This window comes from Podarcis gaigeae (assembly GCF_964106915.1).
Source record: "Podarcis gaigeae genome assembly, chromosome: 1".
NCBI classification, from domain to species: domain Eukaryota; kingdom Metazoa; phylum Chordata; class Lepidosauria; order Squamata; family Lacertidae; genus Podarcis; species Podarcis gaigeae.
Genome location: NC_139678.1, coordinates 127,940,044 through 127,955,971, shown reverse-complemented (window position 1 = coordinate 127,955,971; position 15,928 = coordinate 127,940,044). Strand labels below are relative to the sequence as shown.

General features: G+C 45.8%; 1 protein-coding gene and 1 long non-coding RNA gene across 2 annotated transcripts in view; one reads left to right on the top strand and one right to left on the bottom strand.

The window, feature by feature from the left end:
• Positions 1–9,527, top strand: part of LOC310833437 — a 309,440-nt gene extending 299,913 nt beyond the window's left edge. The window contains exon 2 of the long non-coding RNA XR_014558686.1: positions 7,336–9,527. This is a non-coding gene — a long non-coding RNA (uncharacterized lncRNA). The remainder of the gene's footprint in view (positions 1–7,335) is intronic.
• CYP20A1 (cytochrome P450 family 20 subfamily A member 1) overlaps positions 3,201–15,928 on the bottom strand; it is a 40,616-nt gene continuing 27,888 nt past the window's right edge. The window contains exons 10-13 of the mRNA XM_083711587.1: positions 14,259–14,370; positions 12,221–12,285; positions 6,070–6,159; positions 3,201–4,476 (exon numbers count right to left, since the gene is read on the bottom strand). Of these exons, the coding sequence (XP_083567713.1) occupies positions 4,326–4,476; positions 6,070–6,159; positions 12,221–12,285; positions 14,259–14,370 (418 nt within the window). The 3' untranslated portion in view covers positions 3,201–4,325. The remainder of the gene's footprint in view (positions 4,477–6,069; positions 6,160–12,220; positions 12,286–14,258; positions 14,371–15,928) is intronic.

Sequence of the window (15,928 nt, the reverse complement as noted above, 5' to 3'; positions counted from 1 at the left end):
CATGCTGCAAGTGTGGTTGGTATTCAGCCGGCGGAGAAAATGGATGCTTACCTTGCTAAGCAAACTATTAGTCATAAATTTTAGAAACACTCCACACGGTGCCATAATAAATTAAATGCTGCAGCTCTGGAGAGACACTTTGGATTTACACCTTCAATTTCTATCAGAAAACCTGGCATACTGCCAGTGGCTTGCAGAGTTGGGTGGTTGTTCTGCAATGGTGTCTTAAACACCTGCAAGAATGCTGAACATGTATGTTTTACCTGTGCACCTGCAGTATTAATTTCCCTTTTAAAGTATGACTAAACTATAAGTTGCCAGTGTTTTGCAGGTCTCCACTCCTGTGTCTTCCACTCAGCCAAAGAGACTGGCAGGTGGCAGAATGGCTGTGAGCCCAACATTAGAGAGGGCAGTCCTCTATTTGAAGGCGACATCTCTCTGAAGAGCTGTTTGGTCCACATCTGGTTTAAGGATAAAAGAACCTGTCAACGTTTTAAGCTTAGTGGTAGCGTCGACTTGAGCTCCGCATCAGCTGATGTGGTTTTTATTATTTTTATCTGTCTTTTATTAGCTTTCATCAGCCGCAGTATTTTATCCCTGTTATTTGGCAGCTATTATATTCACAAAGCTTGAGTTAAGGGCTTGAATTAAAAGTCTTAGAGAAACTCTTGGAAAGTATCGGAGAAAGCCTTAATTAGCTCCAGCTCAACTAAACCTACCAACTACTTATCAGTAGCTAACAGGACCAGTGGTCAGGGATGATGGGAGTTGTAGTCCCAAAACATCTGGAGGGCTGAGTTTGCCTATGCCTGGTCTAGTCCTTCCCCTGCCCACCTGTCTAATATTCTGAAGAGGGTCTCTTCTCCAGTCTTCAGAGAGTAGCTGGAAGTGGGGAGGCAGAAAAGGCTCCTCCTTTCCTCTCTGCAGTTTTAATCTGAAATCTTAGGCACAGTACTGCGCCCAGAGCTCAGAAATTGCTCACGCTCATGAAATTCCCTGTCGCAAAATGCATCTAGAGCAATGGGGGGTTTCAAAGACCTAATGAAGGAGCCGTACCAGTTAATCCTGCAATTCTCCACCCTAGGCTCAACCTGTAAAGAAAACCATTTTAAAAACAACCACAGGCTTCCCCAGCAATCAAACTATGTCAAAGCATACTTTATTTAAGGAAAGAACGAAGTCAGAAAGGAAGCTGGAGAACAGAACACCCAAACAAGTCCGGGATCAAGTAATGAGAAAATAAGTTCTTAATTCCTATCTGCGGTGGAAGTCAAAGAATGCACACTCTAGTCTCACCAGGCTCACTGAAATGTTGGGCAAAGCACGACCCATTCTGCAACTCGCATGCAAAAAGCGGGAGACACACAGAGCTCTGCATGCCTAAAATTGAAGACATCGAAACTCTTCCGCATGTGCTCCCTGCATAATCCAATCACGGGTGCAGAGCCGCCATGTCTGCAAGATGTTCTCGCACTTTCTGCCGCATGCATGGGAGACAGCAGGCCATACCCTACTTCAGGTGTTGCAAATTCAGATAGGAAGCTGAGAAAATGCTTACTGGCACTCCCGGCATTCTCTCACAAGCCCTGGAAAGTCTTTTGCACCCTTGGCGGCTGCGTTTGGGCTGTTTTGTATAAGTAGGTCATCTGCTCCCTGCTTTTCGAAGGATAAACAGGCATCTTGTGGCATTCAAAAGGTTTAAAGTACCCGACCACGAAGTTGTGGCAAGCAGCATTAAGGCATTTCCATCGTCCATCGCCTGATTCTTCCAAAGTTGCACAGTGTTGATGTCGAGAAACAAGTTTATCGTGCTGTTCAGGGATCAAGTCAAACGCTCACCTCAAAATCTTAGAGATTCCGGCTTCTGGAAAGGGCTTGATTCACCCCAGCACAGATGGCAACAATTTTGCATGGGAGATCCATTCCCAGCCCCGTTCCGGGGCCCAAAGGACCCACACTCTGGGAATCGTGCATCAATTGGGGACATGCCTAAAATGGTTGTTGCCTGTAGGTGTCATACAAAAGCATAGGACACCCCTAGGCGGAGCGCAGGGAGGTGGGGAATTCAAATAAGGTTAAGCCTAAACAATGGTTTGTAGGACAATCCAGAGGACTCTTTCAAGCATTAAGTAGAAACCTCGGCAAGGGAAAGAAAAAATAAAAATAAAAATCCGGGACTGCTAACCGGTCACAAGCCTTTAAACTTAGTGTACTAATTTTGCTGACTATTTTTAATTGCCTATTTTTCATTGAAGCTGATTGCAAGGGTAGAAGAATTGCAGTTTAAAAAGTTAGCAGGAACTCTGATTAAAAAACAACAACAGCACCTGGGCCTGAAAACAATTTGGAACATTGTACAGTCATATAATGAAGAATTGATGCTTTTGAATTCTGGTGCTGGAGGAGACTCTTGAGAGTCCTGAAGCTGAGGCTCCAATACTTTGGCCACCTCATGAGAAGAGAAGACTCCCTGGAAAAGACCCTGATGTTGGGAAAGATGGAGGGCGCAAGGAGAAGCGGGCGACAGAGGACGAGATGGTTGGATAGTGTTCTCGAGGCTACCAGCATGAGTTTGACCAAACTGTGGGAGGCAGTGGAAGACAGGAGTGCCTGGCGTTCTCTGGTCCATGGGGTCACGAAGAGTCAGACACGACTAAACAACAACACAGTCATAACTCGTGATAAATACGCTTCAGATTGAGTGCTTTCAGGTTGCGCTCCGTGGCGACCGAGAAGTAACAGAGCGCGTTACTTCTGGGTTTTGCTGCTCGCGCATGCACAGACGGTCAAAATGACGTCACGCGCATGCGCGGAAGCAGCAAAACGTGGCACGCGCAGACACGCTGTCGGGTCTTACGTTCTGTTCGGGATGCAAACGGCTCCGGAACGGATCCCGTTCGCATCCCAAGGTACCGCTGTATATAAAATGGGTTGATGATAATGCATAACAGAGATTCATTTTGATCGGAGCTACTTTTAAAAACAAAACACTGCATTGGTAGCGCAGCTGGTTTGACCCTTCAAACCTGTATGGCAGAAAGGCAGTTCTTCCCAGAGGTCTCCATTGAAAAAATAAAAATGCAACCTCCTTAGGTGTGTTCTTCTGGATTAATTCAGTTCAGAACTACTCCTGAAGAAAGAGAGAATTCATCAATACAATCGCTGTGCATCATTCCTGAACCTGATCACTCCCAATCCAGTTTAAGTCAGTTGTGGCCAAGTCCCATTGAGTGCAATGGGGTGTCTCCAACTTACAATGAATGTGTTCCATTGCTTTCAATGGGGATTAGTCGCAAATGACTTAAAACTGGAGCGGAGCCTAGACTAGGCATACAAATGAGAAGCTGTAACTAACTAATCTGCTTCTGCATGTGCTCTTGAATATTCGCCCACAGATTTATTCAATTCTGCTTCAAAACTTGTTTCTCCAATACAGCTCATGGAGAAGTAAGGACAATGGTAGGGTTTTACGATGTTATACTTATTGAAAACGGACTTCTGGCCTCCAAGCTGACCTTCTTAACAGCCAGTCTTTTGTAGCTAAGTCAAGGCTTAATTTAAGGCTAGAACTCATCAAACATTACACCAAAAATTGTGTTTTCCCATGCAACGACACAGTCCTGAAAAAGTGGTTTTGTAAGAATAAAACGCGTTCCTTCATATATAAAAACAAGTTTGCCAAAACTTCCTGGTGCATATACAGAGTGCCCTACCTCAACCTGCCTATACACACATTGGGTGTGTACCGCATCTACAACAGAATGTGCGGCTATTTTGCAACTCTAATTATTCCAGCTTTCGGTGCTGGAAGCTTAGTCTGCAATACATCTATTCCATAAAATTATCCCCTTCTGTCAATCCTTCAGATTATATTACAGTTTTGTTAGAGGCAACCCTTTTATCTTCAGTGTTTTGGTTGCCAAGTTTCAAAAAGTGAAAATCCGGACACAAAAGTGGTTGTCGGGCAAAGTCGTTGAGCTGTTTTTTTTAGTTTTGCCAAAAGTTGTTGAGCTTTTATTGCGAAATAAAAAGAAGTTTTTGAACTGTTTTTAAGGAAATTCGCCAAAATCTAGACTTCCGACATGGATTGGCACATGCCCAGATTTTCCCGGACATGTCAGCGATTTTCACCCAGATGCTGTTTCTGACTGTCATATTCTGGTTAAATTCTGGACATACAGCAGCCCTAGCTTAGGCCATTTTCATACAGAAGAGGGAAAGTATTTTAGGCCAAGAATGCCGAAAAATTATTACAGTGAGATAACGGAAGACGGCGGATGGCACTAATAGGATTCTTCTCTTGAAATAAAACTCCAAGGCTCGCCTCAGTTTCTCTTGGATATAGTTATCCAGGCTTCCTCCTTTGGTGAGGTGACCAGCTCATATCTGGTATCCACGACTTGACCTTCTACAGAACGCAAGTGGAGTTTCCTCACAATCACAGTCAGCAGGATTGTAGCTACTGTGTAGGCAAACCTGTGTAACCAGAGGGGAGGAGAAGGCAAATAATAATAATAATAATAGTAATAGTAATAATAATAATAATAATAATAATAATAATAATAATAATAATAATAATTTATTACTTTACCCCAGCCACTCTGGGCGGCTTCCAGGAAATATTAAAATACTGTAATACATGAAACATTAAAAGCCTCCCTAAACAGGGCTGCCTTCAGATGTCTTCTAAAAGTCTGGTAGTTGTTGTTCTCTTTGACGTCTGGTGGGAGGGTGTTCCACAGGGCGGGTGCCACTACCGAGAAGGCCCTCTGCCTGGTTCCCTGTAACCTCACTTCTCGCAGTGAGGGAACCGCCAGAAGGCCCTCAGTGCTGGACCTCAGTGAAGAAAAAGTCAGAGCTTTGGATCCTCCAAAACGCGTCTCTGGAGTGTGGGACCCTGAGGGAGGGCAGGGAATGCCCCCAAATGGATTTGGGGCAATTCCCCTCCTCTCCCTGTGTCCCATCCCGCAATGTTCAGGAGGTACCTGTCACTTTGCCTTTCTTAGAACAGAAAGTATTGATCTGATGTGTAGAGATCTTTCCTATTCTAATTAATTCCAGAGAGTTCCGGAAGCTTCTCTGTGTGAAAGAAGCAAGCAGAAGGTTCCTGATGTTTGGGTAATTCCTTCAGAGAAGCTGAGTACAGCCATACCTCGGGTTGAAGTACCTTCGGGATAAGTATTTTCGGGTTGTGCGCTGCGGCGACCCGGAAGTAACGGAGTGCATTACTTCCGGGTTTTACCGCTCGCGCATGTGCAGGTGGTCAAAATGACGTCACGCACATGCGCGGAAGCAGCAACACCAGCAGACGCGGGTTGCGTTCGCTTCTGAATGCGAACGGGGCTCCGGAACGGATCCCGTTTGCATCCAGAGGTACCACTGGACAGCTGGTTTAAACTGGTTCTGTTATCTCTTCTGTCAAGGTCATGCTGGCGATAAAAATAGGCCGGAAGGAGCCTGGGTTTCACTTTCTCTTTCTATCTCGCTTCCTTCTGGTGTGGTGTTCTGTACATAGTAGGCTTAGCGTTGAGTTTTAGACTTATATTATAAGTTATTGTAAGTTTAAGTTAGGTCTGCTGCAACTGGATTTCTATGTATTGAATTCGTGACCATTATGCTCATTTGCCTTCAGTAGCAGTAAAGCTCTGCTGGATGAAATATTAATTGCCTCTATTTTTTTTTTGAGAATCCCGCAACGTGTTTTAAGATTTTACTCTGCTTACTACTATACGTTGGAATCTGCTCTGGATGAATCTTGAGTAGAATTTCATGACAGTACCCCACCCCCAAACCCTCCGGAGAGAGCCTTTTTTTTGCAGGGAGGGCCCAGTCAGTCCGGAGGCGAGGGGGAGAGTAAGAAAGAGGAGTGGATGGAAAGATTCCCTTCCTTCTTATCTCTAGGATCAAAGCAAGAACGGGCAACGGAGGAGATCACACAATTCATTAGGCAGAATGACCTAGAGAAAATGCTACCCAAAAGCCCCCCCTCTCTTTTGCTGCCTCATTCCTCACAGAAACAGGAATGCTCTGTTCTTGCTCCCCCCCCCCCAAATAAAAAAATATACTCACCTCAGTTCAGGGCATTCCTGGCTCCCTGAGAAACCCAGAAGGGAGAAGTTTTTCATGGCAGAGTCGTCACTGAATCTATCTGGATCAAATCTACAAGAGAAAGAAATAATAATAATAATAATAATAATAATAATAATAATAATAATAATAATAATTTTTACTTATACCCCACCCTCTAACATTAAAATATTAAAATTCAGCCTCATCACAGGAGGAGAAAGGAAAAAGAAAGAGGGGAGGGAATCAAACTGATTCTAAGCCAAAGGCCAGGCGGAACAACTCTGTCTTACAGCCCTGCGGAAAGAAATCAGGTCCTGCAGGGCCCTGGTCTCACGAGACAGAGCATTCCACCAGGCTGGAGCCAGTGTTGAAAAGGCCCTGGCTCTGGTTGAAGCTAACCTGACTTCCTTTGGGCCCGGGACCTCTAGGGTGTTGCTATTTATGGACCTTGAGGCTCTCCGTGGGGCATACCGGGAGAGGTGGTCCCGTAGGTACGAGGGTCCTAGGCCGTGAAGGGCTTTAAAAGTCAAAACCAGCACCTTAATCTGACCCTGTACTCCACTGGGAGCCAGTGCAGCTGGAAAAGCACTGGCAGAAACCCTGTGAGGAGCCTCGCTGCTGCATTCTGCACCCGCTGGAGTTTCTGGGACAGCTTCAAGGGCAGCCTTCAAGGGTAGAGCGAATTACAGTAGTCAAGTCTGGAGGTGACCGTCGCATGGATCACTGTGGCCAGGTTGGGGAAACCTCCCTGACCCCAAAAACTAAGTCGGCAGGAATGCCATTACAGTGGTGCCGCGCAAGACGAAAAGAATCCGTTCCGCGAGTCTCTTCGTCTTGCGGTTTTTTCGTCTTGTGAAGCAAGCCCATTAGCGGCTTAGCGGCTTAGCACTATTAGCGGCTTAGCGGATCAGCTGATAAGCTGCTTAGCGGCTTAGCGGATCAGCTGTTAAGCGGCTTAGCGGCTTAGCGGATCAGCTGTTAAGTGGCTTAGCGGCTTAGCGGATCAGCTGATAAGCGGCTTAGCGGATCAGCTGTTAAGCGGCTTAGCGGATCAGCTGATAAGCGGCTTAGCGGCTTGGGAAAAAGGGGGGGGAGAGGAAAAAAACCCCGCAGGAACTCGCAAGACATTTTCGTCTTGCGAAGCAAGCCCATAGGAAATTCGTTTTGTGAAGCACCTCCAAAACGGAAAACCCTTTCGTCTAGCGGGTTTTCTGTCTTGTGAGGCGTTCGTCTTGCGGGGCACCACTGTATAAGGCAGCCAGAAAGTACAATCAGTACAAAATACACAGGGCCTCAGTGTCTGTGTGCCTGAACCCTTTTCTCGCTCGATTCTGTACTGCTTGCTCAAAAGCCTTGCAATCTAATTTCTCTGCTCTCCTTCCTTCTTTCCTTGCAGCCTGCCAGCCAGCCTGCACAAAGCTACCCCCCAATTTTTCCCCAAGCCAGCCAGGCTCTGAACAAGTACCTGTGCAGAAGCCGATGATTCATTAGAATGAAAAGCTTGTTTCACCATCAGGTCAGTGGGGTTTTAAAAGCAATTATACAGCCTAATCTAAATTAACGTTAAGATTGCCATCATCGAGGGACTGACAAGGCGGTAAGATGATGCCAGGCGTTAAATAATTTGGTATTTGAATGACTGGTATTAGTAATTGTATTATAATTTGGTATTGTTATAGTGAGGCTGTTATTGGATGGTAATTGAAAATTAAGATGATGCCAGGCTGTTTCTTCCCAAAGCTAAAAGGGGAAAGAGCATTCACGGCAGAAAATAATATTGAGTAGAGGCTGTGTTGCAGAACATGTGCTATTTTGCATGCATGGTATTTCGCTGGGTGTGAAAAGAATTATTTACTTTTTTATTCTTCAAACCTTCAGCTGTTTGAGTGTCGCACCCTTTTCTTAAAAGCCAGTTGGGATTTGCGGGAAGATGGGAGTTGTAGTTCATGCAATGGCGATAGCTCAGTAGGTAGAGCATGAGATTGTTTATTTCAGGGTCGCAGGTTCGCGTTCCACACTGGTCAAAAAAGTGTCGCGTGGCAGAGGGTTGGGCTGGAGAATCCTGGTGATCCCTTCCAAGCTTGTGAGTCTACAAACATCTGGAGGGGCACAGGTTCTCCACAGGGAATTTAGAAAGCAAGCAGAGAATCACTTTGCACAGGTCACACCTATGCATGCACACAAACACACAACCCATTCTCCCTCCGCTGCTCACATTGCCCTAAAGACAAGTGTTTTATGAGGAATGTGTCTGTTTCCACATCAATTGCAGACCACTGAAGAGCCTAAGGTAGAAAATCCAGACAGCATTTCCGTGGTTGACAATTTTGTTTAGTCGTAGATCTCACAGGCTGCGGACTTTTTAACAATACAGTCGTACCTTGGTTGTCGAACGGAATACGTTCCGGAAGTCCGTTCGACATTCAAAAACATTTGAAAACCAAGACACAGCTTCTGATTGGCTGCGGGAGCTTCCTGCACTCAGTTGGAAGCTGTGGAAGCCGCGTCGGACGTTCGGCTTCCAAAAACAGTTCGCAAACCAGAACATTCACTTCCGGGTTTGCGGCATTCAGGAGCCAAAACGTTCGAGTCACAAGGCGTTTGAAAACCAAGGTACGACTGTACAGTCATACCTCTTGTTACGTTAGGTTCAGGTTACGTTCTTTCAGGATACGTACCGCGGCGACCCGAAAATAATGGAACTAGTTACTTCCAGGTTTCGCTGCATGCGCAGACGCATGTGCAGAAGCGGCGAATCACGTCCTGCAGACGCGGGTTGCGCTCTGTTCAGGTTGTGAACGGGACTCCGGAACGGATCCTGTTCGCAACCAGAGGTACCACTGTACTCCCAATATCCAACACCTAGCCATTTTTTTTACTTTTCACCCTTCCCCGGCCCCAAGAGAAGAGTGTGGCAGCCATTTTTTAAAAGGGACAACAGCACTTGCACTTCTTCCTGTGGAATTCCTGGAGACTATATCAGCACCTACAATTCTTATTGGCTGTGTTGCTCCTCTGTTTCCTTTTTCCAAGAAGAAAGCTATGGCTGCCGGAAAGAGAAGAGGGGCCCTTGGACTGAATTTATTTCTTTAGATTAAGCCCTACTGTGTTTCCGCCCTGAACTGAAATCAGTAAGCAACCCCAGAGCCCGGTGCCCAAACTATTAAAAGTTGCCATCTGGAGGCCAAAGGGAGCTAGAGCAGTTCCTGTTATGCTGAAGAAGTCAAAATCTGAAGCCAAGAATCCATAAAAATGAGTCTGGAAATAATGAGGTAGAACCTCCATTTCCTTAAAAACAAAAACCCATGATTGATGTTTCCTCCTCCGAACCACAGATTTCATTATGAATTGTGATTGCAACATCTCCTTCTCACAGCGACCTGTTTTTAAAAAGAAAATCCTGCACGCAGCATTTGCCACAGAAGGTCATGAACGTTCAGAAAAGGAAGTTATCGGTTTTTTTAAAAAAATGCCACCAAAAGCATTTTGCAAGAACACATTTGCAAAGCCCTGAGTTTGAAAGCAAGGGTGCAAATCCGTCTTAAGAAAAGGGGCTTTTCGCATCACCCATGATGTTTAATTAGGTTCAAAAAAATATAGAACTGAACTGCACGTTCAGAACCATCTTCTGGGACTGTATGGAGGGGGGGGATGTTTGGTTTTCTAAAACCTCCCGTCTGTTAAAAAGGAAGGCATCAAGGAGAGGTCTAACACAATACAGCTGTAAGCTATTTCCAGAGCATCAAGTATATGGCAAGAAGCTATTTCACCTCTCGCCGTCCCATACAAGCAGCACAACAGACTGGTTGTCAGTTCATTTCCCTCCGGGCCCAATTCAAGGTTACTGTTTAAAGTCCTAAATGACTTAGGATCCGAATACCTGAAAGACTGCCTCGTTCCCTACAGAAGACAGGTAAAGCTGTAACAGGAATTTTTTAATGTCTTAATGTTTTACCATTTTTTATGTAAGCTGCCCAGAGTGGCTGGGAAAACCCAGCCAGATGGGCAGGGTATAAATAATAAAATTATTTATTTATTTATTTATATTATTATTATTATTATTATTATTATTATTATTATTACATAGTCCCTTGGCTGCTATGGCTAAGTTGGTTAGAGCGTGGTGCCGATAATGCCAAGGCTGCAGGTTCAATCCCTGCATGGGACAACTGCATATTCCTACATTGCAGGCAGGAAATATTTGCCCAGTATGGGTCTCAAACCTACAACCCGGAGATTAAGAGTCTCGTTCTCTACCAACTGAGCTATCCTGGGAAGGCAGGTCAAGAGAAGACTTGTTTTTCCACATTGTAGGAATGAAAATCACGGGAGACGAGTAGTGGGTGTCACGAGAGGCGTCTGCCGGGAAAACCCCGGGAACTCTCTTTTATTGAATATTACAAACATTGCCACAGGTGTGGTTGTGGCTGATTGGTTGATACAAACACAAAGAAACTCATTGCCTATTGGTTAATGCAAATGCAAGGCGGGAATTACATGTGAGGGGTGGGAATTACATGTGAACATTAATCACCGGTAGATTAAAGGCTGGGAAACAAGGTTGGGACTAGACAAGAATGAAACCTCCTAATTAATTATATGGCATAAAACAATTACTAATGATTGATCATAACATGAAAGAATACAATAATCAAGTTCTATAGATGTGGTCAGCTATGCATGGAGAACAAGTCACCATGAACTTAAGGTGAACGGAGCGATGAGGGAATGTCTTGGTGTTTGGAGCAAGTTCGTACAGTGTGTGCAGAAACAGTGAGAAGATTATAAGCGAGACTTCCCAGAATGCAAGAGAAAAGAAGCAATACTTCCCATAGCAAGACTTCCCATAAGGCCACAGTTATGTGTAGAAAGAGAACGATGCAATGCTTCCCTATAATGCAACAGTTATGTGCAGAGGGAAAACAACAACAAACAAACACTGGGGAGAATTCCAACATGCAGTCCTCCCCCTTGCCTCTAAAATAGTACAGTAGTACCTCTGGATGCGAACGGGATCCATTCTGGAGCCCCATTCACATCCAGAAGCGAACACAACCCACGTCCGTGCGTCTGCACATGCTCAGGTCCTGATTTGCCGCTTCTGCACAGGCACGTGACGTCATTTTGACCGTCTGCGCATGTGCGAGAGGCGAAACCTGGAAGTAACGCCCCCCGTTACTTCCGGGTCGCCGCAGCACGCAACCCAAAAATACTTATTCTGAAGCTACTTCGACCCAAAGTATGATTGTACAATATATCGGAAGGGAAGACAGGAGTGCCTGGCATGCTCTGGTCCATGGGGTCACGAAGAGTCAGACACAACTAAACAAAAACATACCTGAAGGAGCGTCTCCACCCTTCACTGAGGTCCAGCTCCAAGGGCCTTCTGGCAGTTCCCTCACTGCGAGAAGTGAGGTTGCAGGGAACTAGGCAGAGGGCCTTCTCGGTAGTGGCGCCCACCCTGTGGAACGCCCTCCCATCAGATGTCAAGGAAATACAAAACTATCTGACTTTTAGAAGACATCTGAAGGCAGCCCTGTTTAGGGAAGCTTTTAATATTTGATGAATTATTGTATTTTAATATTTTGCTGGAGGCCACCTAGAGTGGCTGGGGATACCCAGCCAGATGGGCGGGGTATGTATGTATGTATGTAAGTAAGGTAAAGGGACCCCTGACCATTAGGTCCAGTCGTGACCGACTCTGGGGTTGCGGCACTCATCTTGTTTTATTGGGCTGAGGGAGCCGGCGTACAGCTTCCGGGTCATGTGGCGAACCAGAGCAGCGCTCGGAAACACCGTTAACCTTCCCGCCGCAGCGGTACCTATTTATCTACTTGCACTTTTACGTGGTTTCGAACTGCTAGGTGGGCAGGAGCAGGGACTGAGCAACGGGAGCTCACCACGTCGTGGGGATTCGAACCGCCAACCTTTTGGTTGGCAAGCCCTAGACTCTGTGGTTTAACCCACAGCGCCACCCGCGTCCCTATGTATGTATGTATGTATGTATGTATAAATAAATAAATAAATAAATAAATAAATAATTATTATTATTATTATTACAGCCCAACCATCCATTTAGAAACACATGGCAAAATCAGCTGGAAGGGAAGGGGAAAGACAGAAACAGATCAAGTTACTTGTGTCTCCATACTTATAGGGCAACGGCCAAGTCGAGCTGTCATGTAACACCACACCGAGCGCATACAGCACGAGAGTCTGAAACGAAATGAAAAATGCATCACTTTAGCCATGTCAGATGACACACCACATTTGCCGCACACAAACGGCGCACCCCAGCAGACCACTGCGGGCGTTGCAGAGGGATTCTGTACCTCTCAACAGGCCTTTCTTCCCAGCAAAGTGGTACAGGATGGAAACTGAATGAGCTTTATTCATGCAAAACCCAGCCACCTTGCAGAATGAATTTGAAGTGAACCAATCTAATTTCCAGTTGTTAAATTTGAAAGGAGTGGGGGGTTGGGGTTGGGGGGGGGTATTTTGCTAGCGAAAGCAGACATCTGCTCGGAGGCCAGTAATAAGACACTGCTATTATTGGGGTGGGGGTGGGGGGGTGGAATGTATTTCAAATGAAGGAATGCAAAACACCAAAAAAAACCCAGGCCCTGGAGGCTTCATTTTGTTTTACGGATGGAAATTAAGATAGAAACTTCTAGGCAAGTTGATTAAAACAAGACTGATGGAAGACGTCTTATTCTAGTTTGTCTTTTAGATTGGCTCATTTGAGCCTTCCCTCCGGTTGCGAGGAATGCTTTAAAGCTCTCTGCTACAGCAGACATCAGGATGCAATCCTGAGCACGCTTGCCTAGAGAAAAGTGGGATTTGGCTCTAAGCAAGCACAGCTTAGGGGAGGGGGTCAGGATGAGGGAGGATGTGAATGTAACATTTAAATCAGGGGTCAGCACCCTTTTTCAGCCGTGGGCTGGTCCACAGTCCCTCATTTCCTGTGGTGGGCCGGACTATATTTTTTTGGGGGGGGGGGAGTGAACAAATTCCTATGCCCCACAAATAACCCAGAGATGCATTTTAAATAAAAGGACACATTCTGCTCATGTAAAAACACGCAGATTCCCGGGCTGTCCGCGGACCAGAATGAGAAGGCGATTGGGCCGCATCCGGCCCCCGGGCCTTAGGTTGCCTCCCCCTGATTTAAATGAAGCCAGTAATCATAGCTTGGGTGATACAGGAAATCAAGGTTACTTAGGAGATTTCCCTTTAAATAATGGTTTACAGGAAGGGTCTTCAGACGTGGGCAAAAGTCTCAATGATCTCATAGCCTGGCTTACTGGAAAAAGAACGCCCTGGTTTCTTAACCTTATGCATAAACCTCTACCTAAGCATTCCTATAGTAAAAACAAAATATTAGCTTTCATCCATAGGAAAGGGAGACTTTAAAAAAAAACTTTAAAAAATAAATAAATTTAGGTAAGGCTTATAGAGGAAAAATACAAAACTTAGTATCTTTCCCCTTTTTTGAACCAAACTAAGACTTTGATCTAGCTGCAATAAAAACATAAAAGGAGGGGGGGGGGGAGAGAAATAGAGAAAGAAAGAAAGAAAGAAAGAGGCAAAAAATAAGATTCAGAAAGTAAAGAACTTCTGATTCTCCCTATGTCTGCTGTATAAAAACAATATCCGCTTCATCCAATCAAATATAAAGGTAAAGGTAAAGGGACCCTTGACCATTAGGTCCAGTCGTGGCCGACTCTGGGGTTGCGGTGCTCATCTCGCTTTATTGGCCAAGGGAGCCGGCGTTCAGCTTCCGGGTCGTGTGGCCAGCATGACTAAGCCGCTTCTGGCGAACCAGAGCAGAGCACGGAAACGTTACCTATTTATCTACTTGCGCTTAAATGTGCTTTCAAACTGCTAGGTTGGCAGGAGCAGGGACCGAGCAACAGGGGCTCACCCCGTCATGGGGATTCGAACCGCCGACCTTCTGATCGGCAAGTCCTAGGTTCTGTGGTTTAACCCACAGCGCCACCCGCATCCCTAATCCAATATAATACCCAACAAATCCACTTTCTATGAGCAAACATTATTTTCAGTCCTCAAATCTAAATATCATTATTTCTTTTTCATGCAAAACGTCTCTGAGAGGTTTCCAACCTTTAACAATGACTTTTCTCTGATTAAAGGAAAGGGAGGCTATGAGCGCCGGCTTCCAGTCCTACCTCTTTGGGAATAATATGCTGGTCAATGCTGCCCTCCAGCTCTTGCAGCCGAGCCGCAATTGGTGTCAGTTTTGATGTCCTCACCGTCTCACACAGAACCTGCCGGCAATATCTGCAAACAGAGAAACCCATTGCAAGCCTTTTGCTTGAAGCAAGAAAAAGGCGGCAACAACAATGAAAACCCCATCGGACACACTTCTTCAGACTCCTGAGGCAGACTTCTTAGATTCTGTAAGGGCAAGAATCAAAACCGAGGGCTTCACGTTAAGTTACAGCGCAACTTGTAGCAGGATCAATCCATTAGCGTACAAATTGCATTTCGACTGGCCAGAACGCAGGCGCAAAACATTCCCAAATTGCTAACCAAGCACAGATTCTGATGTGGGGCTCACGTACTCCATGCCTCCTGAGTCTTTCAGTTCCACCTCTGGTCCATGGATTTGCTTAAAAATCAGGGCCTAATGTTACAAGATTGCCTCGTAACCAGGGTTTGCAAACCCACTTCAGTTCTGGTTTGTGTTGACCATGGTTATATGGTCTCGGTCCAGTATATCTGAAGGAGCGTCTCCACCCCCAATGTTCTACCCGGACACTGAGGTCCAGCACCCAGGGCCTTCTGGCGGTTCCCTCACTGAGAGAAGTGAGGTTACAGGGAACCAGGCAGAGGGCCTCCTCGGTGGTGGGACCTGCCCTGTGGAACGCCCTCCCACCAGACGTCAAATAGAACAACAACTACCAGGCTTTTAGAAGACATCTGAAGGCAGCCCTGTTTAGGGAAGCTTTTAATGTTTCATGTATTACAGTATTTTACTATTTTTTTGAAAGCCACCCAGAGTGGCTGGGGAAGCCCAACCAGATGGGCGGAGTATAAATAATAATTTATTATTATTATTATTATTGTATCTAGACTTAAACAAAACATAGAAAGGAGGAGGGAAACTGGTGTAAGGGAGAGTAACAGGAGGAGTGCAAGGTCAGTCTGGATGACCGGCTTCTTGAGCATTCATCCTGATTTGTTTGAATAAAACTCGTGGGGAGGTTGTAAGGCCTCCATTCAGATTTGTTTGCAGAGAGGCTATAGGATGACATTGCATCAAGCCAACTGCAATCCAAATTCGCCCGGGACTTTGCCTATCACTTTCCTTACTGCAAGAAGTCAGATGTTTACTTGGAAGTAGGTATGCTGCACATAGCTGTCAACTTACAGATTTGAAAATAAGGGACCAGCAGCCAAAATGAGGGATTTTAGTCAATCAGCTCCTTTCCTTTCCCCCATAACAGTCAATCGAAGGAGCCTCCAAAACTAATCCAAAATGCCACCTCCTACGACATCGCCGCCTGCCATTGTACTCAACCAGCTCCTTTCCTTTTCCTCCACCATGTGCCCCCACTCTAGACAGGCCTTTTCTCCAGCAAGGGTGAGTGGGCCGTTGATGGCGTATCCATCTGATTCCGAGCACATCCATCTGATTCTGAGCCCCTCCGAGCCAAAGGCAGAAAGCCCAGCCAGCAGCCAAACGAAGCCTCAAGCGGTGGTTCCCAGAGCGCAGCAACCCAGCAAAGGGGATGCAGCAAGGAAAACCACCGTCACCTCTCCGCTGGGAAGCGCTGAGCAAAGGCGAGTCCCTAGGCAACGCGGCCGATTTGATCGGCACAAGGCATGCAAGCTC